Here is a 25,084-nt window from a genome sequence, read left to right as displayed (position 1 = left end):
CTGGCACACGCCACAGTGAAACACATTTACGCATTCACACACGTCTGGAGATTTATACTTGTGGGCATGAATTGGTGTAGGTCATTATAGCTCTGAGCCTAACCCCCTCACGATGACATGTCCTAAATGTTATCTCAAAGCCCATTAGATCGACCGGACACTGAATGTTGAATATTGTGCTTTTACCATTGTACGCATTCTGAGCTTGTTATTAGCTGTGTAGCGGTTTTAGTTAAACGTCGCCCAACGGATATACATCCTGATGGATTAATCAGCTAATTATCTCAACACTCATCATCTCAACTTAATAATTCTAACCTCAACCCTGATACCAAATCTTAACTGGCAAACAGAGTTTTACAGAGGTGACACGTACATCTTCCAAAAATGTTTGTATCTTGGAGATCTAAAACAGAAATTGGTCTCCATAACTACAGAATTACCCTCTAATGCACACACACCTGTACAACAGTTTGTGTGCCCAGGTGTGTGCACACACACAGAAACACACACACCTACCTGATGGTGCAGTCACATGACCTCCAATCACTGTTATCTCTATCATCCCATTTTGTACAACGGTCACGAAATCAACCCCAAGACCCGAACAGATGGGGCTGTTTGTGTGTGTGTGTGTGTGTGTGTGTGTATGTGTGTGTGTGTGTGTATGCATAGTATGCATCTGTGTGAATACGCATACATCTGTGAGTGAGTGTGTGTGTTAAGATGCTTGAAATGAAGATCAGTCCAGCGGCAGAATTGCTTACTGTCATTCATGCCCTTTGCACACGAGCACAAACACTTGTGCACACACTCAGAGACACACACAAACAGACACACACACACACACACACACACACACACACACACACAGACAGATACACACACACACACACACACACACACACACACACACACACACACACACCTGCCTTTATTAAAACGTCACATTCAGTGAATATACTGTGTGCTGTCATGCTGTCTGCTGTGAATGGGAACGGCTGCGTATTTACAGTGAATTGTAAATCCTGCCGAGCACTCAGCTGTCAGAGTCTTATGAATTGCTAATATGTTGTATCTCGCGCTGCCGATCCCCCTCTATCTGGCCCCTATCACTTCTATTGTACGCCTGGCAAAAAAGTGAGGCAGGGAAATCAAAAAAGCTAACTTTGCTAAAGGGAAATAAAAGGTAGAAATAAAGGCATCAGGACAGGCTGAATGAAAAATGGTAAAATAAAACCTTCTTCTGCAGCATTTCAAATAAACTCAAGCTGACATTTAATTCTTTTCAACACCAAAAATATCTACAATATGTTTTTGATGCATAACATCTAAAATGATGGTATTTGGACTGGATCGGATGCACAAAGTAAGCCGCCATGTATTGAGCCATTTCCCACTGTTTCCTGCTCTCTTTAATCATTCATGTGAACACATTAGGCAGCACCAGACTGCACCAAGAACACTCACACCGACAACAGCAGGACACTCATCAAGAGGAGCCTGATACTGTTAGGAGTCTCGCTGAGCTTTTACATCACAAATACCTGCATACGTATATAATTAGGATGCTTTAACCCTTTGAAGCCTTCAAAAACATGGGAGGAAGGCACTGGGCAACTGAACAAGAAATTCCAAAAAATAGGCAAGTAATTAGTAAAAAGTTACAAGAAAATTACCTGAAAATAAGGGAAAAAAAAAAACCGCAGAGAAATGCATAAAGAGACAAGAAAATTCCATTAAGAAAGAACAAAAAATATAATAAAATAAAACCTTTTTTTTGTCTTTTTTGGATGATGTTTAATAATCTCCCCACAGCTAATTCTCAAGTAATTTTCTTATCACCTTCACTGATTTTTTCTTTTCTTTCTCCAAACATTTCTTGTCAAGCCGTTCATTGCCTTTACCCCAAGTTTTTACAAGACATCAAGCCAATTTTCTCATGTTCCTTAGGTTTAAGTGCTTGTGAAAGGTGTCTGAATGCTTCATGAAAAACTAATGTCGATCCAGGTTCTAAAGGGTTAAACATTTTCTTTAATCATGTTATATTTTTTAAATACCAGTTTAAGAAAAGTATTACAAAAAAGCGGAGTCTATGCTTAAATAATGGATTATTTAGTATTTGTTTTTCACATAAAACTGCTGGGTACAGTAGATCTTTATGTGATAATGAGACATTTCTTTCAGAAGCGGCCAATTAACGTTAATTTCTACTTTACTGGGCTGAAAAAATGTTACTAGGTGTTCAAACCTTAATAATCAACAACTTCCTGCTCAAAAACAACTTAAAAACTGCATTGTTGGATTCATGAGACTGTTTTTTGTGGGTGTCTCTCTGTGGATCTCCACTATGTCCACTTGTAATGATCAAACAGCATTTAGCTCTATGCTATGTACTACAATGGGGGACAGCGTCTTCTTTTTCTGCTCTCTCCAGTCATCTTGTCCTGTCCTCTGCTGTCTCATTTTCTTTCTCCTGCTGTTTTTCTTTGTCTATGTGCTCCTCTCTCGTTGCATTCAGTTCTTCCCTCTAATAAACATATTCAGCAACAATACCACAACCCTTTCCACCTCTCAGCACCATACAGCAGAATATGAATGTATTGCCAACGAACCTGCAGTCAAATGAACCAATGTTGGCGCCAACCGAACAACAGTTTGTTAACTTTTTCCAGCTCAGTGTTTCATAAAATTAAGACATGACCCTTTAACCTTTATGTATTTTCCCACAAAAATGGGAAATGTATGCTCTGACAGTTCAGCTGTTGCAGTGAACTGAAGCTAAGGATTTGGTTCAGATGCAGAAACCACAGTGATACACAACGTCTGCTTTGGTGCCAGAGCAAATGCACGCCATGGACACATACACACACGTATATTCGTGTACAGTGATGCGCGCCCGCACACACAAGTGTTGAGAAAGTAGACATCTTTCCCGACACAAGCTCGCATTGCACAAACGCCAGTCACACCTCTGAGCATAGTGACAAATGAGCAGCTCTAAAAATGTGGACAGATCGGACACACAAACTTGCACACACTCACACATGCGCGCACTCAATCACATACACAGCTGGAAGCAAATACGCATCAACGTATTCCCATATGCAGCGGGGGGAATCACCCTCATGCACTAACACACATGGTGCAGAGAGAGCGCAACACACAGCAGGTGGCAGATGCACTGTTTTCCTGACTCTTTGTGTTTGTGTAGCAGTGTATTGTGAGTCAAGGACAACACGTTTGCTGGTGAATGAACAGGTACACTGCGCTTCATCCTTGCACTTGAACATGCACTTCAGCTCACACACACACGCAGGGTGAGAATTCACACACAAGAAACTACATTTCCTCTACAGAAGCATGTTTAAGTTCAAGCTTTTCTTATGTTGAAGACGTGCAGAAGGTGTGCATAGATAGAGGGATAAAAGGATGGCAGAAAAGTAAATGAAGGATGACAATCAAGTAAGAGAGGAGAGGAAGACGAGAAAAGGATAAAGAAACTGAATTTGATGGAAAACAAAGCTGATAACAAGAGGAGGAGAGCGCAGGACAGATCCCTGCTTCACAGACAACACATGAAAAAAGGGGGAAGAGGGGAGAAGACTGGATGAGAGGAGGAGGAGGAGGCGGAGGAGGAGAAGAGAGATGGAGGAGCCAGAGTGAGAGGACCGGGGTTTTTCTCTACTTACAGAATCTCCAGATCGCGCAGCGCTCGGAAAGCTCCATCTTCGATGCAGCTGATGTGGTTGCTGTCCAGTTGCCTGCACCGAGCACACAAACACACACACAGACAAACACACACACACACACACAGATGAGAGGGAGAGATGGGAGAGAGTCAGGCGCAAGTCTGCAAGGTCCGCTCAGCTGGGGGAGGGACTAACAAAAGACGGGTTGCGTGAATGAGTGTGTGTGGGGGAGTGTGTGAGGTGATACCCCAGTAAGTGGGCTTAAGGTAGCAGGTAGGAGACACCGGCATTTACACTCTTTCCCACACACACACACACTCACACACACACACTCGAGGGATGCCCAGTCCAGACGATAGCACACAAGCTCAGGTTAAGTCTCTCACCTCAGCGCTGATATGGCCAGCCCTGAGGAGAGCAGGAGAGGAAAAGGAGAGCGCGAGAGAGGAGACCGGTGCGCTGAAGTGGCCTGCCTGGCGTCAGCCTATCACCTCCCTCCCCTGCTGCACGCCCAGCGCACACTGGCCACCGGGAGAGAGAGGGGCGAGAGAGGTAGACACAGTGAAGAAGAGAGCGAGCGAGCCATAGCTACTAAAGCCCACCCTGCTTGTCTGTTCTGTAAATATTAATTGCATTTTCTCCTCTCCCATCCTCCTCCTCCTCCTCCTCCTCCTCCCCGTGTCCTCTTTTATTCTTTTTTTTCCTCTCTCTCTGTAGTGAAAGAGGGAGTAATTTCATTACATTAGGCCAGCCAATCCATTAAGGGCCTTTTACCGGCTCTGTCACTGAAACAATTTCATTAAAAGGAAAGCCTCCGTAAATCAACCTACAGTCACGACTCTGCCTCTCTTTCCCGTTCTCCTTCCTTCCTCTCTCTCTCTACCTCCCTTCCTCCCTGGCTTGCTCAATGCCTCCTCCACTGGACTCCCAGATGCACCCTGTACCCCACTGTCATCCATCCTTTGCTTTTACTTTAATTTGCTGGGCTGTAGGTATTCAGCCCCCCCCCATCAGCATCCACCCCTTCAACCATGAACCCAACAACCCCGAGGACTCCACTCCTCCCTCCTTCCTTCCTTCCTTCTCCCATCCATCCATCCCTCTGTCTCTCCTCCCCCTCTCTTCTTCTTCAGATGGATGAATTGCAGATATAAAGGGCAGACATTTAGATATATCCCTTAGTTTTTTTCTGTTGTCCTTTTTAAAACTAAACTAGGAAGGATGAGTGGCATTTAGACTGTCTCACACACACACACACACACACACACACACACACACACACACACACACACACACACACACCAATCAAACAGGTGGACACACAGAAATACACAGATGAAAAGATGTAATCAAACACAAGCAGACACACATTCAAACACACACACATACTTACAGAAACACACAAAAAGATAAACACATGTACCCAAAAAGGTCCCCCATGGACACACACACACACACACACACACACACACACAGACGCAGCGTGGCTACTGTCTGCTCTCCAGACACTAGAAGATAAAAGCATATCACTCCACCTTAATCTTCTCCTCCTTGTCCCCTTCCACATCTCATCTCTCTTCCTCTAGATCCCTCCATCCCTAATCCTTTTTTTCTTCCACTTCTATCTCCTCCTTTGCTTTCTTCTCCCCTCGTTTCCGAGCATCCATCTTCTCCATTTTTCATGTTCTCTCCCTCTCTCCATTCATAATCCATTTTTTTCCTCTCCCTCTTGTGCCCTCTCGCCTCCTCTCATCTCTAATTCCCCTTCACCTTTTCTCTCCTCACACCCCATCTATCCATTTCTTCTCCCTGTTTTCTTTTATCAACCTTTCAAATCCCCTTTTCTTCCTCTCTACATAGTCCCGGCATCTGCACGGCACACTGCAGCACCTGTTAAATCAGTCATGTCAGCTTTTAACCCAGAGGAAGGAGGTTCCCAGAGCAGGAGCTGGGTGGCCTCTGCAGGGCGACAGAAATTACATCAGGGCTTCTGGAGCGACGTATTCTGTGGCTTGTTTTTATATGTGCATGTTTGTGTGAGTGTGTCCTCAGACTATCTGGGAAATGTATTTACTTCTGAACACCACAAGTGAATCTCATAGCTGCATTTCAAAAAGGAGCAGGTTAAAGAAAGGCTCTACTGCAGTGACTTCAGTAAAATGTGAGAAATACATATAAAAAGTTTACCGTGCATTGAGCCTCACCATGTTATCACTAGAAAAATGTTGCCTTTAACCCTTTAAAACCTGAGAAAATTGGCTTGATTTACTAAAAAAAAGGGAAGAGGGTGATGAGTAACGTAACAATAAAATTGCCAAAAAATTGCAAGAAATAAGAAAAAAGTTACAAGAAAATCAAAAGTATAAATAAAAAATAATAAAATAAAATAATAAAAAAGAAAGAAAAGTGAAATACATATATTTTTGATTTCTATGTAAAACAATTAAAAAAAAATAATTGAAAGAATTATGAGTACAGTTTTCTGGACACGTTTCCCAATTTTTTTGATCATATCTGATAATCTCCCCGAGGTATTTAACATAATTTCCTTGTCATTACTTTTTATTTTTGTAGGATATTTCTTGCCAGGTTGCTCATTATTTCCTGTGTTTCTGAAAGCAATAAAACCGATGTTTTCAGGTTTCAGAGGTTTAAATGCTAGTGACTAGCGTCTGAATGCGGCACTAGAAAACTGATGTCGATCCAGGGATTAACCATCACTTCAACAAGCACTTTCACACCAGACTTGAAAATGAAATTAACATACAAAAAACTGCTACATAAAGCAAAAATACTGTAATTCTTTGTTTGGTCAGTGCACTCTTATTTTATCTAAATTTGCTGCTGTGTCACAGCAGGAACATTTTTCATGCATATCTATCTGATATTGACCAGCTGCTGGTGGTTAACGGCTGACATGAGTTCAGTTTTGACTCAAGACAGTAAATACCAAACAACTCTGTGCCCACAGGCCAGGTTTGGCTCGAAACATAATTATTTTCGGTCCTCCAAAGGCTTCCAGAGACTGATGAGATGTTTTGATCTGCTTTGATCCAATGCAATTATATTTTAGAGGTGATTTAGAGATAACTTGTTTACAGCCTTGCCATGCCGCACTTGATTAATTGAGTACGATTTGTGAAGATTGCTGGGGTCATTGATGTGGAGTGGTCTGTTATAACAGTATAAAAGGGTCTGAGAGGGTCGTGCTCTTGGATTGAATCTAAGATTATTTTTTGGCTACTTGTTGGAGGTAAGCTGTGAGTGTGAACATCTGTTAAATGACTGGACTCTGAAAATAAAGTGAGTCTGGGGATCATACCGACATATGGCTACGCCATGTTTGTGTTTTATGTAATTAAAAGGCATGATTTTTTTAGAAAGGCAAACTGGCACGCAGCCTGATCAGCCATATGGAGACATATGGCACTGCCAAAGTCGACTGTAGTTATTAAAGGCATTTTGTGTTATTTTTGTTGTGTTATTTTAGAGAACAAAGAGGTGTACTAAGGTTTGTGTGATTTGATTCATCTGTGTTGTGTCATTTATGCATGTACATCCCAATATTGAGTAAATATGTTCATATTGGACAATTCTGCTCCTCACAATGTACCTGTATTGTGGATATTCAGTGCCGAAGTGAAAAAGTATTGCATGCTTTATGTTACTTGACAGAAATTAAGGTTGTGGAGGTCGGAGAGTACCTTTAACTTTCATGAAAAAGTTCACATCCTCAATTATTGTTCCTGATCTTTCCCTAACTTAACCCTAAAGTTTATTTGGCATACGTTTTCTCACATTTTCACAAACCGTAACCATACCTGATTGCCATGAGGAAATAAAGTAGAAAGCAAGAGTTCAAAATTGTTGGAATCAGGTGAAAGAAAAAGTGACACTGAACATAATCTGCGGTTTAGAAGGATCGTCCAATATTAATGTTCTAGTCTGGAGATCGTGTTAGGTGGTCAGATGTGAGACTGTCACTTTAAGGAAACATGACTTGTTGTAGCTGAAGAAATAATTCCTGTCCATTTAACGTAGTCAAGGTGGAGCTCATTTTGAGGTTGATCATGGCCTGATCAACTGGATAAATGTTTGATGGATATCTGAAATTTTGGTCTGCTGTCATCAGGATCTTGCACAGTTTAAGCAGAGCAGCGAGTCGATTCCCCCAAATAGGTGCCTTTTTTTACTCACAGTGCTTGGGGAAAGTGGAAGACAGGGTATCTAAAAGTGTCAATTGGACAGAAATTTTGGTGGCCAGATTTGCCTCTTTGATGTTTCCTTATCCTATATTGGCCAATATGATTTAGTGAAAAGTTTGCAATAATGCATTACTGTACTGGCGTAACGTTACAGACCTCTGCTAGCAAAGAAACTTCAACCTGCCTCAAAGCCTTCAAACAAATCTTGACTAACATTGTTGATGCCCAAAATGGTCTGCCATTTTATCGTCTAATTTCACACATATAGTGTAAGCAAGCACATAAAGTATAAGCTATGGCTTTGCATCATGCACAGTATCTTTAAAAACTTGAAGACACTTACAGGAAATTGTCCATTGGTGAGAAAAAAGGAATTTCCGCACATTGTCCTGATACTTGCAATAAACTTTATTAGATTAGATAAGATTAGATAATCTAATAACGTTTATTGCAATGTGCAGGAATTCCCTTTTCTTCACCCATCGGTAAATAAACATTTCGAAAACAGGCTCAAATCGTACAGTTTGGAAGGTACAGTCATCTACCAACAATCAATGTCGGTTTCTTTTAAACAATGATGATGGTTAGTTAATGCTCATAAATACCATTTCTGTAATATCAGGGTCATTCTGGAAGGCACTGACACACGACTTAATTTGTTGTTTGGTGTGAAGTCGAAGAACCCGTACATCTATATTAATTGACTCTATTGTCTCTCCATGTCTACCGTGTCACCAATGACTCTCACGACTTCTTGACGCGAGTGTGGGGGATTCCCACCACTCTGTAGAGCTGACAGACAACTAGAAAGATGTCTTCAACTCTTAAACTGTACGTAACTCTACAGGATGGCGCTCTAATCATTTTGAGAACATATTATCACTATGCTCCTCACATCTGTAATTTTCCCAGAATGGAGAATAACTGGTGGATTCATATTGGCGGCCATGTACTTCATTGTCTGTCCTCGTCCACAGTAAACGATTCCATCATCTGTGATATGATTGGATTCCTCTGACAGCTTTGTTCACCAAGCACCCTGATTAGCAGTGACATGATTGGTATCAATCTGGAATGAGGGTGTACTTTGTGTGTCCGTGTGTGTGTGTGTCCGTGGGTGTGTGTGTTCCTCATATTTGTACCATCGTGTTGCATTCATAGTCCTTGTGTGTTTGTGCTTGAATGTGTTCAGATCAGGGATGTTTGTTACGGAGGATAGAACGAGGGTCCAGAATTTAATTTCCTTCCATATAATTAGTTAGTGTGTTTAATCATGTCTATCATAAGGCCTATTGGCAGACTGATTCAATGTTTCCCTCTGCTACCATCTGGACCAGAGGGAAGCACGCACGCACGCACACGCACACACACACAGCAGCCCTGCCACTCCATGAATCCATCAGTGAGCAACCACTACTGACTGAGTAATTAATGAAAGGACAGTGGGGGGGAGGGCAGGCACTAGCTGGGTTCCCATCCAATCCATATCAACAAATACTGCTTCATCAAATCTGGAAATGAATGTAAACAGCACAAATGTTTGACTGGGAATTAAAGGAACTGCTTAACACAGAAAAAAACTGTTGATAAAGAAATTACACAATGAGCAGTGATGGAGATGTATTGGAAAGACATGAAGTAAACAGTGATGTGCTGTGGCTGCTCTCATTTCAACAATTTTTCAATAGATCATTTTGCATGTTTTGGTCAAATGCGGCCATTTGAGGACATCAGAACTCTCCAAAATGCTGAAGAGCCAGTTTTATCTGCCCAACACAGAAGTTAGAAACACAAAGTATGCAACAAAAGTCTGCATTTAATTTGTTCACAAGTTGCCTTCCAAGAAGTTGCTGAGTAGCTAAATTGTGTTTTAATTCCAGTGTGAAATATCTGTAGAGTCAAACTGTAGGAGGCTTAAATTAAATGTATAGTTACATGCAGTTACATTGTTTGAAAAAGTCAGTTTGAAAACCCTGATTTACCCCTGCTGAAAAATAAGCACAAAAATGACTTGGTTAGATATTATTAGCATCTAGCAAGAACGCTGTAACACAGAAATGTTTTTCCAACTGGGTAATGTTTTTATGAGTGCATAGATGACCTACCATTCGTTCTGTTATCTTTGCTGAGTTGCAGTGTTTCTTTAAAAAGTAAAGTAGAGCATCTTTCAACAAATGTGCTCATATTTTTTTGAGTGAACATTAAACTGAATGCATCTGTTTGCATCTTATGAACTTAGTACCTGAGCATTTTTATCACTCGGCCACCATTGCTACTAAAGCTGTGTCATATCGATGTTTAATGAACACATGAGTAAATTGCAAATTTGAATGGAAAAAACTCATTTGAATTGAACATGCACATCAATGGTTAGGTTTACGGAAAGATGACGGCTTGTCATGTTAATGAGCATTGACGGTTAAAAAGAAAATTTTGGTCATGGTCAAAATAAACCAAAAATGACTGTCAGCTTGAAAGTGGAAATGAACTGCAGTCTCCTGACGTTCTGTTGACCCATCCATCTACCAAAACATCCTTTTGGTGACTTTACCACTTTACAACAACCTCACCCGACTTCCTCCTTTGTCACTGTAATGTAAAATGTAAAATCTTCTGGGGCACTGGCTGAAAACACAGATGTGGTTGCTCTTCTTAAAAGACAATCTTGAAAAATAATTGATGACCAAAATTCCTTTTTTACACATAATCTACTGAAGACCCTGTTTGCTCACATTTCAGCATCCTCGACCTTATTTATTTTTTTGTCTATCAGGTGAGTAGATTATTTTTCCTCTTGTTATTACTTGTAAGAGTGCAAATACTAAACATACTTAGAAAGACGAGCAATGCAAAGACGAGTAAAGAAAGAAATCCGACCCGTTGACAGAACATGTTGGCATTGTAAGTTTCTGCAAAACGTGCATTAATTTCTATGTTTCATATGTATCAAATCTACGTTTCTAAATTGTTGTAGTATATGAGTATATGACAGTTGGTGGTTCTTGTGCCCCGACCTAACCACACGTTAACCACAGCATTGTGGACAATAAACATAACATAATGTTTCAACGTATCCTTTACATAGTAACAAACAAATGTAAGATATCCGCGGTTTGCAGAAACGTACAATTATTTCACCTGCTGTATTCTGGCAAAAAAGTAACTGGGGTGAATGGGTCAAAGAGGAAACCTGGAGGAGGGAAGAAAAGAATGAAAATGGAAAGAGAGGAGTGAACTGGTGAAAGGATTGAAAAAAAAAGTTACAAAGAAAGGAAGGCGACACGCAACAAGACACTGGATAAAATGAGAGTGGAGAGCTAAAAGAAATAAAAAATAAGTGGTGATCTGAAGAGAGAAAATCTAAACACCAAATGATTAGTAGACGAGAAGGAGGCTGGAGATTGAAACGTCGCAAAAAATATCTGGATGGAAAGAAAAGTAGAAGACAGAGGAAAACAGGAGGGGGGGAGGATGAGGATTAAGGATTGATGTGTTGGGATTGTAGAAGAGAACGACGGCTGATCAGTGAAGTCAACTTCTCTCTGTCTCTCTTTGTCATTAATTCTCTTTAAATCCTTTGGTTTTCGTTCAGACATCTTTCTCTGTATCCTGTGTTGCTCTATCCATAACATTAACATTCGATGTTGGGGAAACCTGCAGTGCTGTTAATGTAAGATTAAAGCAGGCTGGATGGACATCTGCAATGACTGCCTCCGCATGTAGCCTTCATGCAGTAAATGAGCATTTGCACAACACAAGGCAGACTTTGACTTGCAAATGATTCGTCTGCTTGTAGTGATGTTCAAGGGTACAGGAAGTCATGTACATGTTTTACAATTATAAGTCCACCACCGCTGTCCACTGTGTTCCAGACTGAGGTTGGTACACGCACTCAAGGACACCAACTGGCTCTCCATCCGAGTCTTTTTTTTGTGCATCAAATTAGACAAATTGAATATAAACTTAAATTTGCTTGAAGTGCATTTAGGATGTTTATAACTCTGTAAAATAAACAGTTAAAAGAGATGGAAGTGCATTAGTGTAATGTTAAAGTTCAAGTTAAATAAAGGCAGCGCTGCAGAAATCTAATTTGATGGTCAATGGGAAAAAATAGGAGTGTCTCTGTCTCGGGCTGAAACTTTGACTGCACTTTGAAGGTTCGGTTTTACTGTGTGTGAGTTTTAGTAATTTCTATGTCAAAACTGAATCCAAAATCAAATAACCGTGATGAAAAAGCTACCATGCTGAATGAGTTATACTTCAGACACAGTTATTGGCATTTTCTCCCTCCTGTCTCAGTTGGTCACGACCTTTAATGAATCAGCCACATCCTGCCATTTAAGGAAGTGCGTAGGGGTTTTTTTAGGGCAAAGAATGATGGGAGTCTGAGTAAACATTTTCATGTCTTTGTTGTTCTTTCTCGCCACTCTTTGCATATTGGTGCACGGCTTTGAATGCTTGATCGGGGGAAGAAATGACTGTGAAGTGTGTGTGTGTGTGTGTGTGTGTGTGTGCATTATTGCCCCTGGTGTCACCTTCATTTAAAGATACTCTGCCTTCAAACGGAGGGCCATTGTTAATCCTTTTTTTCTATATTTCCAAACACACTCTTTCTATATATATGCCTGGCTCGAGCTGTCCATTGTTGGAATTGTGGTAAACATAAAAACAACTGAAGACAAACATCGGCAATGACAGAGACGCACAACAGTGCAGGTGAGAAACGTGTGTGTGTGTGTGTATGTGTGTGTGCACGCAGCTGACACAATGTTCTCACCTCTCTAAGGCGCTGTAGTCATAATTCAAACAAACGGCCATCCTGCACTGCATTGTGGGTAGGGGAGCATGAAGCGTAGAGGCGTTTTACGAGGGAGAAGTGAAAGGAGAGGATGACAGGAAGGAGAAAGGTAAAGAAGTAAAGCCATGGGGTTGGGTCCTTTTTTTGTTCTTACATTGATATACTGTAAGGTTGCATTGTTGGAAAAAATCACACATTACATTCCTCGAACACTTTCTTCCAAAGCACCTGAAGGCGCTACAAGTGTGTAGAGGTTGAGCTTGGGTGGACCCGGTGGGGAAAATGAATTACATTTTATCACAATAAAAAAGTGGCCAAGAGAGCGAGAAGGCAGGCAGATGGAAAACAAGGTACAATATGAGGACGTGATGGCTACAGGAGATAAAAAGCGTGTCTGTGTGGGCACTGAGGTGTAATGTGAGGGCATATGAAACAGCTGTATCTTATCTGATGCGTCCATGCTTCTCTGTGAGCTAAACTAAAGCTATATGCCTCCCAGCATGACTGGCTCACATATGTTGTGATTTAAGCGTGACTTCAACTGTACACATACTGCATCTGTGGTTGATCACGTTCGTCTCTGCTCCTCTGTCTCCACTGAACGCAGAAAATATTTCAGTAGCAGCTGAACGCTGCAGTGTAACTTTTATACAGGATCCAAGAATAAAGGTTTGAAAGCAGACTGACAGATTGTCATTATACAGGGTTGCCACACATTTTCATGGATAAAATTTCAAAACTTTTTCATGAATTTTCAAGGATATTTCTCGAACCACTTGCCCAATGTTTGCCAAGGAGCTACTTTATGTCAACAGCTACAGAAAATTGTAATGTTATGTTACATTACATGGAAGGCTATCCCTGAAAGATTATTGTTATAACTTCATTATACATTACAGAATTCTATGACCTCCTTAAAAACTTTCAATAATTGTTACTAATTCCAAGAATTTTCCAGGCCTGGAAAATGTGATTGTGAAATAGTTATGACTTTTCCAGGTTTTCTATGATTGTGGGAACCCTGATTCAGTTTCACATTCTGACAATTTGTATTAATCCCACCTGGGATTATTTGTTTGAGAGTGTCTACATGTTACTGTATATGTAGACAGCAATGTCTACATATACAGTAACATGTAGACACATAAATATATTACTAATAAATTTAGTAAAAATAAAAATATGCCAGCAAGTTCAGTGGAATAACTTAATCTATAAATAGAGTAAAATTAAGTTTGATTATTAAGAAAATAAATACAACAATAAAAAATATCATTTACAGAGAATTTAAAAGAGCAGCAGAACTGCAGAGGAAATAAAAGATTTCAAATAGTGGCTAGTCTTATAAACAGGTAAAGTGTACCAGTACCCAGACGGCAAGATAGAAAATTCACTTGCAAAAACATGTCCAGAAGAAGCTAAAATACTTGACACTTTCTAGAGTATTTGTTGATTGTGACAAGTGGTCACATCCCTTTATGTCACTCCTGTGATCTCAGAGCAAATTTTATCAATGCTGTTCAGACTGTTTCTGTCTTTCAGTGTGAGGCTGTGAAACCAGCAGATAAATAAAAAAAAAACAGGGGGCTCTCGGGATATAAGTCGGGTGGGGTTAACTGCATCAGGCTTGTTGAGGTTGTTCTCACTCACCACACACAGAAAATCTGCACAAAAATTAAATAAAAAGGTGTAAATATACTTTCCTCTGACTTAGGGCTGTTGCAGTCACCTTTGCATTGCAATACTGTGCAAATGGCAAGCCAACTGCAGGGGACAGCAAGCAACAGTCACAACTGTTATATGTGTTTATCTTTTCTTTTTATCACGGGAGCACCACATCATCACTCTCTGCTATGAAAGCCAGCAGCAGGACGAGAAGCTAAGTATCTACTCTGCTTTGAGAGTTGCACATTTGCCAGTTCTTTTGGGTCACTGAGAGTTAAAAAGTGTTCAACTCTGGGTAAAATGCTGCAAACACTTGTCACTGTCACTTTTAACTGGGCTGTTCAATAACATTTGAGGAGAGGCAGAACAAATAACACAAAGAACAACAACAACAGAGAAAAAATGTATCTGGAACCCAAACAGACAAACTACAGCCTTCCCTTTATCCAGAGCGAGTACTGTACCTTGTGTAAGTGTTTTTACGCCACTGATATTCTGAATCGTTCCAACCAGACACAACCAAATCGTCTCAGGTGAAAAAATGCTGCACCCCTTATAATCTGGGACACAAGATTATCATAAGTAATCGTTGATAGGTGGCATTTGAACGTAATTTATGGTGTGTTCGTGTTTAGACGTTCAAGGCAATTTTTTCAACACCACCACCTGCATATCCATCTACTCCCCAATTTCCATCTGCTTATCTGGGGCCGGGTCACTGGGGCAGCAGGTGAGCCAGGTATTCCAGACGAACCTCTCCAAAGCAACGCTTTCCAGCTCCTCCTGGCGGACCCCAAGGCGTTCCCAGACCAGATGAGATACATAATCCCTCTAGCGTGTTCTCGGTCTACCCTTGGGCCTCCTACCAGTTGGACGTGCCCAGAATACCTCTAGCTGGAGGCACCCAGAAGGCTCTCTGATCAGATGCCTAAACCACCCCGGCCAGCCCCTTTGGACACAATGGAGCAGGAGCTCCTCAGTCTAAGACTGAGCCCTGGCAAAACCTGTACAGCTAACTTTTTGTAACGGTTGCTCACTACTTTATAATTGTTGCTGTTATTTGATTTTTATCTTCAGGGGAGTGTAATTAGCATTTTTTCATTGCTTTAAAAATGTGTGAATTAATTGTTTGCTGTGATTTTCTGTTGTTATGTCTGCAAACCAGCTTGCATCAAATTGCCTCAAATTACATAAAAATTGCACCCCGAGGGAATTGAATGAGTTGTGACACAAGTCATTTAACCATTGTCTTTGCAAAATGTCAAACAATTTAATTTGACGGATTGTTCAATTTAATATTTTTAACTTAATGAACTCACCAATGTGGTTGGAAAAATGACAAAAGGGGGCGTAATGTTGTTGAACAGTCTACAAATGGCGAATCAAACTCTTGCTGTGACTGCTTGACTGTGAGTCTCTTTCAGTCGGACACGTATCTTTATATTGTTGACACAACAATCAGACTAAACAAGTCAGGCTTGCCATGGAATATAATCCACTTCAGTTAAAGGCTTAACACTACTAGCATGCAGCTTGTTAGCTGGAGTGCTATGTGACTGTTGGTCACAGAGACGCAGACACTCAGTAAGTGTTAACACAAAGTAAACAGTTGACTCAGAGTTCCTCTAAAGGATAGTTTCATGACACACTTCGACTTTGGAGGCAGTAGATTAAATTCGCAGAAATCGTTTGACTTCAGCACGCTGCCGACTCTACAAACTAAAATGTATTCTTCTTTAAGTCTTATGGTGGAGGTGGAGGTGTTTAAGGGTTCGTCAGTTTTCTGGGGATGGAGAGCTTACTTGATGCTGTTTAAGAGCTACTTTTGTATGTCTCTCTTGAAGGAATACTTCACCCACAAAACATCCATTTACATATCAGTTTTTCGTGCTGTATCACACTAAATTTGTGAAGAAGACATTTTTCTCACATGTCAAAAAGTGAAAGCGTTTTTTTTTAAGGCTTTTATTGCCTTTAATTGACAGGACAGCCAGCGTGTGAAAGGGGGAGAGAGACATGCAGCAAATGGCTGAGGCCGGATTCAAACCCGCCGCTGCTGCAGTGAGGACACAGCCTCTGTACATGGGGCGCCCCTCTATCCACTGAGCCATCAGGCGCCCCGGCATAGATACATTTAGTCCTGGTTAGAAAGGGCTGAACACAAGGCAATGCAACATGTTTTGGAAGCATTGAGCGTAGGACTGGATAACTGCGACTTGGATTACTGTATGAGTTTTGTGAAACTTCATAACAGAATGTTTAGATTTGGATTGGGCAGTATTATGGTATACCAGGGTATTTAGAAATCCTGACAGTGTGATTTCCATTACTGTCAAAATACGAACCCTTATCTTTCTGTAAACTTCATACTGGAGAGGCTGTAATGAGGATGTTTTGCATGCAGTGTTTATCATGTGCCACTGGAGGTCAGTGTGGTGCAATAGGTAGCTGAGCTGACTATGAGTGGTGAAGAGAACGTTACAAAACTGTAAACACCTGTCATCCCTGCAACAGCTGAGAGAGGACAGAGAGACTCGGGGAAAACAGCAGATTTCCTCATCTAACCCAGTGAATTGAGGGATTATTTTGACCAAACCAGATTTGCTGATTGTTAGAACAGTGGAATAACTAAACATCCAACAAGACTGACTCGTTGTACAATGAGTTAACGAGACAATTAAGGAAGTCTTAGTTTGGTAGAAGAGAGAAACATGAATTCAGACGGTGTATGGTTGTCTTTCTCCGTTTAATAAGGAAAATCATAAGAACATTAACTTTCGCTGATATCTGGTATTATATATTGAGTAGATAGAAAATCACAACACAGCCTAAAGAACGTAGCAAACTTGCCAGTTGGCAGTGCCATGTGTTGGAGGGAGGGCGTGTTAGTGCCACACACTGATACCGTTATATACTGTTTACCCAGGTGAAATTCCAGCCAGTTATGAAGGTGTGAAAAATTAAACACCGCCCGAGCCTGGTTTTGATATAGTTTTGCTGATGTTAAACACAGTGCCTGTTTACCCTAATGGTAAACAATGTTTGCTGTTTTTTGATTCTTCTTTCACCGCAGAGGCATGTAAGAAAAAAAAAGTTTTCTTCATAAATTCAAGGTAACATTGCACAAAGTACTGATAAGAAATTGTTATTCTGTGGGTAAAGTATTCCGTTATTTTCAGTTTGTCACTACCTGTCTGCAGAAGGAACTTGCTACCACTCGACACACATCACACATAATTGTGCAATTCTTTGGCATCTAGTTTTGCAGAATGAAACAAACGCTTTCCCTTGCTGCATCCTGACTTTGTTATAAACTCAGGAGCAGCAGGGAAAACAGGCGTAAGATGCCAAAGCAGCAACGTTGTTGGACATTTGCCGGTGTGGTTAACATGATGACTTTTCTGGCAAGGCGAGACACGACAAGATATGATGAGACGAGACACAACCAGACAAGACACGACGAGACAAGATTAAATTATAGAAAATCGGATTTGATAAGATTAGATAAGATAAGCATCCAAAATATGACGTACGGCAGAAAAAAAACCATAAAACACAGAGTGTATTACAGGAATTTTGGCACAGCGCTTTTTCACCCATTCTAACTCCACATTTACCTTTAGAATCTGCTGTTTGACTGACAGGTCGAGTTTTGGGGGATGACAGGATCAGCAGTCAGCACAATGTATAGGGGCGCACACATGTACACACACAAACACCTACACACAGATGTATGGCATATACCTGTCTCCTTAGGTTAGCAGGAGACTACAGTAATCGTATTTGCCAGGTTCTTGGCAGTTTCAGCAAAGCAGTCAATCTGATAGCAGGGTCGAAAGGGTCCGGGGCGATGTGTGTGTGTGTGTTTGTGTGAAAGACGTGCAATAAATGGATACTACGCTCGCCACCAGGCAGCATGAAAGGAAACAACCAAGAGAGTGAGAGGGAGGGATAGAGACCCTAGCCTTAGAGAAACAGAGTGAGAGAGACAGAAAGGGTGAGAGACAAAGACTGAGAGTGAGCGAGAGAGACAGAGGAGAAAGTGAGAGCGAGGGGGGAGAGAGACAAAGTGAGAGGGGGAGAGAGACATACGAGAAAATCAATGCTGTGTCCACCAGGGACAGAATGTCATGAAGGTTTTTTTACTCTGTGGTATAATGGAGGGTTGGAGCCTTTTACTGCAGGAGTCACCTTGTCTAATGGAGGGAGGGATGGAGGGATGGAGGGATGGAGGGGTGTGGAACAGGAAGGAAATAGAGAGGAAAAAGTGGGAGAGAGAGAATAGAAGAGAGCGAGCTGGGAATGTAAGGATGGTGAGAAAGGCTGTAGGAAGAGAAGAATAAAGTGAAAGAAAAAAGGGAAAGAGAAAAGAATTCACAGAGACAGATTTAGATATACCGCCATGCAGATGTATGCCTCCACGCAACATTCATGTCTGCGAAAACACGGATGCTTCGCACACGCAGAGGATCTATACAATCAGCAGAGGTGGGCACCCCACGTTCTTAAGTTATGACCAATGTTTTGTGAGGTCACCTTGACCTTGACCTTTGACCACCAGATTCTAATTAGTTCATTCTTGAGTCCAAGTGGACGTTTGTGCCAAATTTGAGGAAGCTCCCTCAAGGCCATCTTCAGATATTATGTCCACAAAAATAAGACAGCTGTAAAGTCACAGTGACTTTGACCTTAAAACAGCAAACTCAAATCAGTTCATTCTTGAGTCCAAGTTAATGTTTGTGCCAAATTTGGGGAAACTCCCTCAAGGTGTTCATAAGATATTGTGTTTACAAGAATGACACAAATGCAAGGTCACTGTGACCTTTGACCACCAAAGTCAGATCAGCTCACTCTTAAATCTACTCGAATGTTTGTGCCAAATTTGAAGAAATCCCCTCAAGGTGTTTTTGAGATATTGCGTTCACAAAAGTGAGACTGACAACATCACAGTGACCTTCACCTTTGATCTATGACCACCTACATCTTATCGGCTCATTATTGAATCTGAGTCAATGTTCATGTCAAATTTGAAGAAACTGCCTTTCGACATTCTTGAGATATCAAATTCACAAGAATGTGCTGGACGGACGTTTATATGGAAGTTCGTAGGGACAGACAACCCCAAAACATAATGCCTCCAGCCTCAGTTATGAGTAGCACGGAGGCATAAATAAAATAAATAAATAAGAAGAAAAGAGACAAAAAATTTACAGATAGTTGATAAGACAAACAAAAGGAAGAAAAAATGGATGATGGGAGTAAGGGGAAGGATCGAGGATGAAGATGTGGTGACAGATGAAGGGAGGGAACAAGGAGGAGAAAATGAAAGTGATTAAATTTAAAGGGGAGACATGGGAAGAGTAAGAACAGAGGAGGAGAAAGTGTAAGAAAGTACCTAAGGAAAGACAAGTAGAACAGGGAAGAGGAGGTGCTTAAACACCAAAAAGAGGGAAGGGAAAAATGAATGATCTTTTTTTGCCTGAGTCATTCCTAATTTTGGCACGGAAAAAAGGGTAAAATGATTCACTTTGTAGGTCAAAGTAATTTAGAGAAAAACATTTTAACAGTGGAAGAGACAATTTTACCGTCAGATTTGATTGATACAACTTTATAGCTTTGGCAGGAAGTGAAGAGTTGCATTAGAAGAGAGAGCCTGATGTTAAAGGGAAAGTTTGGAACTTTTGAAGTGGGGTTGTTTGAGGTAGTGAGTGTAGTAACCACAGCAGATGGTGATCGGTGCATCCACAGTTTGAAACAGCAGGCAGGAGTACTGACATGAAGGGTTGCAGCCATATACTGGTATCATACCCTGTACACTGGCTTATCTATGATATTTAAAAGAAAAATGCAACTGCATGAAAAATCTCACCTTTAGTTATTTTTTAAAATTGTCTAAATTATATCAATATATAATATATTATAATATATATAATATTAATATTAAAAAACATTTGTTCAACCCAAACTAATCCTTCTGTTTTCATTCCTTTAAGGGCCATTTCTGACTGATAATAGTAACTGTAATACCATGAGACCATGACACAGCAATATTTTCTGAGACACGATGCAACCCGACTGATATGGAAGCTAAGCAACATACAACTGTGGATGGGGGATCACAGCAAAAGATATTTTTGCCACCTAAAAATATATATATATATATATCAGTTTAAATGTAAGCTTTATTTAGATTATTTTATAGCTTTAACTTTCTATCAAACAGCAAAGTCCAAAGCTGTTATCTATGCTCCCGTCAAAGCCAAACTCCATTGAGAAAAACTGTAATATTTCATCACTGGTTGCCTTTTTTACTCCATCTCAGCACAACGCTGCTGGTCGGACAGAACATCACTTTCCTGAACAGTTGATTTCTGGGAACTGCTAAAAGACCTGGCTCACTATTGTGACTTTCAATGAAAATTTGGTTGGAGGTTTGCAAAAATTTGCCAAAATAGAGTCAGGGCGAGCGGTTCGAACACAAGAGCCTCTTTGCTGGCTTGCTTGTTCGCATCAAAGGTCAATAAAGATGTCTTATTCTCCAAACTGGAGGCATGCCGACTGCCATCTACTGTCGTTAATACACAGACTGTGGATAAGTACTTAATATAAGCCTCCTTGAAAAAATCTGAACTATCCCTTTAAAAAGGTAAAGGCAGCAAGTGACATACATCTAGTGTGCAAAGTCTATAAACACTGAACTTCACCTGCTGCAGCTGCTCAGTCAGATAACTGTAGGAGACTGTGGTTACACTGGGCCGGCCTCAGGTGTAAGTGTGTATTAATGTATGAATGTGACGCAGGGCATTACCAATAAAGACTTTGCATGCTCAGCAAACCTTCCCTGCATAAATGCAGATTAAACATTAATATCAGCATGCAGTGTGGTGTAACATTGCACCTAAGATGTGATTTGCCCGGCAGTTTTCTGGCTGCGAACTTCAAATGGTTGTGAAACTCTTGAGTGAGTCTGAGGTCAAAGAGGTAAGGTGGCGCGCAGCGTTTAGTTTGGATTGTGTCCGACATGAGTGGATCAGATGATCAGAGTCCAACCTGAACTCAAAGGATTGGACCGCGGCCATGAGAGCTGACACTTTCTCACTTACACACACAAATACATACACACACACACACACACACAAGCGGCAGTACCGAGTACAGGCACTTTCAGGTCCATTTAACTTAAGAGTAATAATCTCCTGTGGACTTTGGCGGCCATATTGAACTTACATCACACTTGGGAGAGGAAACTAAGCAGAGGAGCACATTCGCCTGTCGCCTAACTCTGAATTACTGATCTGTAGCAAGATGCATATTAATCAATGCACAGATTGGCCAATGAAGAAGTGCGGGGAACACATAGATCTTGACAATTCAAGGGCACATAAGCTCACGTCTTAGGGTGATTACACAGATGTACTGGAAATACATTAAAGTGCTTGTTGTAATTGTCTCTGTGATTGCTCGCTAAGCTTAGCTGAGCAGTGTTTTTGCTTGTGGAGTGAAATGTTTTGGGTGCCTGTGCCAACCTAAACCGGACCCAGAATTCCTAGCAAGTTCTCTGTTTTCAATAAATCTATATGAAGTCATTATTTTTGTGTTGAAATTACTGTACACTGTAATAATATGAAAAACTACCAGATAGCAGCAGAAAAGGCAAGATCATCTTACTTCTCAAATATAATCACATACACAAGTCGCTGGCTCGTGATGAGGAAAGTTATCTATGACTGTTGGTGCATTGCTTTTGGTTGGTGGACATATAAAAAGTGCATGAGAACAGCCTGCAGGTAGACTTCACCCTGTTGTGAGGTGACTGCTGCCAAGAAAACAGTTTCTTCAAAAGTTGCATTTTGTAACTTTTCTGGAGCTTTCATTCACATTACACGACCTTCATTGGCTTAATGGAATAAAATAACTGATGATTTATTTTCATTCAACACTAAATATGACAAATTCAGTTGGCATGCAGTCAAATATGACCCATCTTTGAATCAGTAATTGCGGTGATGATTTATTTACTTCCAAGTTAAAATCCACTTTTGAACTTTCGCTTTCATGCTGTCTTGTTCAAAAGTGGGCTAATTATTATTTGTTCACGTTGCAAATGAATCACTAAAGATAACTCGTAGATTAGATCACACTTCTCTTCTTGCTCTCTTTCTTTCTCTCTCATTTAGCCAGAGTATATTGTTTGTTTGTTTTCTGTCAGTCAGCAGCTCTGGAAGTGAAAAAAGGCTCGTGGAGCATTCACAGCGATGGGTTATTATCTTTTTGCATCTTGTAGTTATTAAGTGCTGCTCTGTTTTTTTCTGCTCTGTTCTTCCTTCATCCCCTCCGTCATGTCAGTCAGGACTGATAAAACACAACCGCAAACGTTCATTTGCACACATTTCATTTGGACCTGTAGAGCTAATCTTTTTTTATTCTATTCTATTCTTATATTCATTTCTATTCTATTTAATTCTACTCTACTTTATTCTCTCTTTGACTCTACTTTATCTTATTCTAATATATTCATTTCTACTCAATTCTATTATATTCTTATATTCATTTCTATTCAATTCAGTTCAATTCTACTCTAATTTACTAATCTCTTTTACTCTACTGTTTTATTCTAATATATTCATTTCTATTCAATTCTACTCTACTCTACCCTTCTATATTGTATTCTACTCTATTTTACTGCACTCTACTCTACTCTAACACCTAATTCTACTCTACTCTATTCTACTCAACTCCTCTCTACTCTTCTCTGCTCTTCCCCATTCTTTTCTATTCTATTCTATTCTATTGTAACCCCGTATTGAACTCTCTCACATTGAGAACATTGTTTCCCCCCCAGAGTCTGTCTAGTAGTTTCCAATGCAGCATCAGGCTGGATTGATCAGCCGTTATTGATGAGGAGCATTGATTGGGCAGCCTATTGATCACCCTATTGGTGATTAGGATGTCATGAATAAATGACAGAGGGGTATTGAGCGCTTGACGTGGGGACAAAACCTCTCTGGACAGAAAGATAGCTGAGGGAGAGGAGGAGAGAGAAGAGGAAGCTGAGAAGATGAGGGGAGGTGAATAAAGGAAGGTGTGAGGAGGAAAAGCAGAAGTGATGAAAAGCAGAACACTTAATAGAGTGAGGAGGTGCAGGGAGGATGGAAATAACAGACGCATCATGTGAAACTAATCTAAACCAAATTAGAAATTTCCAATGCCATGTCTAGGAATAATACTGCTCTCCTCAGATGCTCTGTGATAGAATCTAAAATATGCACACCACAGATACAAGTCATTATCATAGAGAAGGTGCCTTCCTTTACATGATACCCACTTTGGCTTTAATGCTGAAAAGTTAGGGCTGTCTTGAATATCAGTTTTTGGGCAGCCTATCTCCACAGCGCTGCGTCAGCGCTGGAGAAATGCCCTGACTTGTTTTTGTCTTTTAAACTAATCCCAATTGTCTCGGGCAGCAGTACATAAGTGAAGTTTAAACAGGTGGCAAATTAATTTCGACTGGCTATGTCAAAAAAAAAAGGGATCAACACTGGGCACAGGAGTCCTGCGAGATGGAGTCTGGACTTTTCCAAGGTGCTTTCACACGTTGTTTTATCAAGTCAAGTCGGTTTTATCTATGAAGCCCATTATCACAAATCACAACTGCCTCAGAGGGCTTTACAGCATACGACATCCCTCTGTCCTCAGACCCTCACACTGACTAAGGAAGAACTCCCCAAAGAAAACCCTATAATGGGGGGGGTGGCATAAACCTCAGGAAACTGAGGCGGTATCCCTCATCCAGGATGATTTTTCATTGTAGAGCTTCACAACGATTCACCGTGAGAACAAAAAGCTGGGATGCCTTGTTGCAGAATCCAAATCAAATTCATCAAAACGGGCCATTATCTGTGTGTGAACTGTTAACTAGGTGGTTTTAGTTCTTTTAGATAGCAAAGGAGATCTGTAAATATCATATTAAACACAACACACAACGAGAGGGAAATGCAAGAGTGAAAAACCTGAAAAACGAGGAGGAATTACATAATTAAAAAAGCCAAAATGTTTCCACCAAACACTGGTCTTCGTCAGGGCTTCAAAAACATTTCCCCAAACTTTGGCCGACAAATTTGCTGTGTGAAAACTTTGGGATCTCGAGCTGGTCAATGAGATTTAAGGATTTGGGATCAAGTTTTTTGTGAAATATTAATAAAAATAAAACTCAATTAAACAAACAAGAAAAGACAGAAGTGCAGAGAAAGAAGGCGGGTAAGGCTGAGAGAGGAGAGAAAAGGGGGGGAGTGATTGTGCTTACAGGTTCTTGACATTTGTGATTCCTCTGAAAGCTTTCCTCGGAACCGCCTGAATCTGGTTCTCACTGAGGTCTCTGGAGGGAGAGAGACAGAGGGACAAACAGAGAGACATTAGTTGAGGTATTCCAAGCACTCAAAGATATATGGAGTCAAATGATAAACAAAACCACAAGCATTTGATCTGACACACACACACACACACACACACACACAGAGCCAATTACAGTACAAAGGCGCAGAAGGAGAAAGAGATGGAGCGAAAGGCAGAGAGAGGATGATATGACATTTATGATCAGTGGAACAATTTGGTCCAAAGAGCTTCAAAGACAAAAGGAACTATCAGAAATACTGCTGGCATGAGTCCATCTACTGCCTCCAAGTGTGTGTGTGTGTGCATATGAGTGTGTGTGTGTGATTAATGGA

General features: G+C 40.7%; 1 protein-coding gene across 2 annotated transcripts in view; it reads right to left on the bottom strand.

The window, feature by feature from the left end:
• Positions 1–25,084, bottom strand: part of slit3 (slit homolog 3 (Drosophila)) — a 334,139-nt gene that overhangs the window by 143,604 nt on the left and 165,451 nt on the right. Inside the window, exons 5-6 of one of the 2 annotated variants that reach the window (XM_042492991.2) lie at positions 24,664–24,735; positions 3,693–3,764 (exon numbers count right to left, since the gene is read on the bottom strand). In XM_042492991.2, coding sequence (XP_042348925.1) covers positions 3,693–3,764; positions 24,664–24,735 — 144 coding nt within the window. Of the gene's footprint in view, positions 1–3,692; positions 3,765–4,078; positions 4,292–24,663; positions 24,736–25,084 lie in introns of those variants that run through there. The other variant, XM_088080859.1, reaches the window with a different exon arrangement.

This window comes from Plectropomus leopardus, chromosome 8 (assembly GCF_026936395.1).
Source record: "Plectropomus leopardus strain MGB_pleo_1.0 chromosome 8, ASM2693639v1, whole genome shotgun sequence".
Classification (NCBI taxonomy): Eukaryota; Metazoa; Chordata; class Actinopteri; order Perciformes; family Serranidae; genus Plectropomus; species Plectropomus leopardus.
The sequence above is the reverse complement of the archived record's forward strand: the minus strand, read 5'-3'. Positions and strand labels throughout refer to the sequence as shown.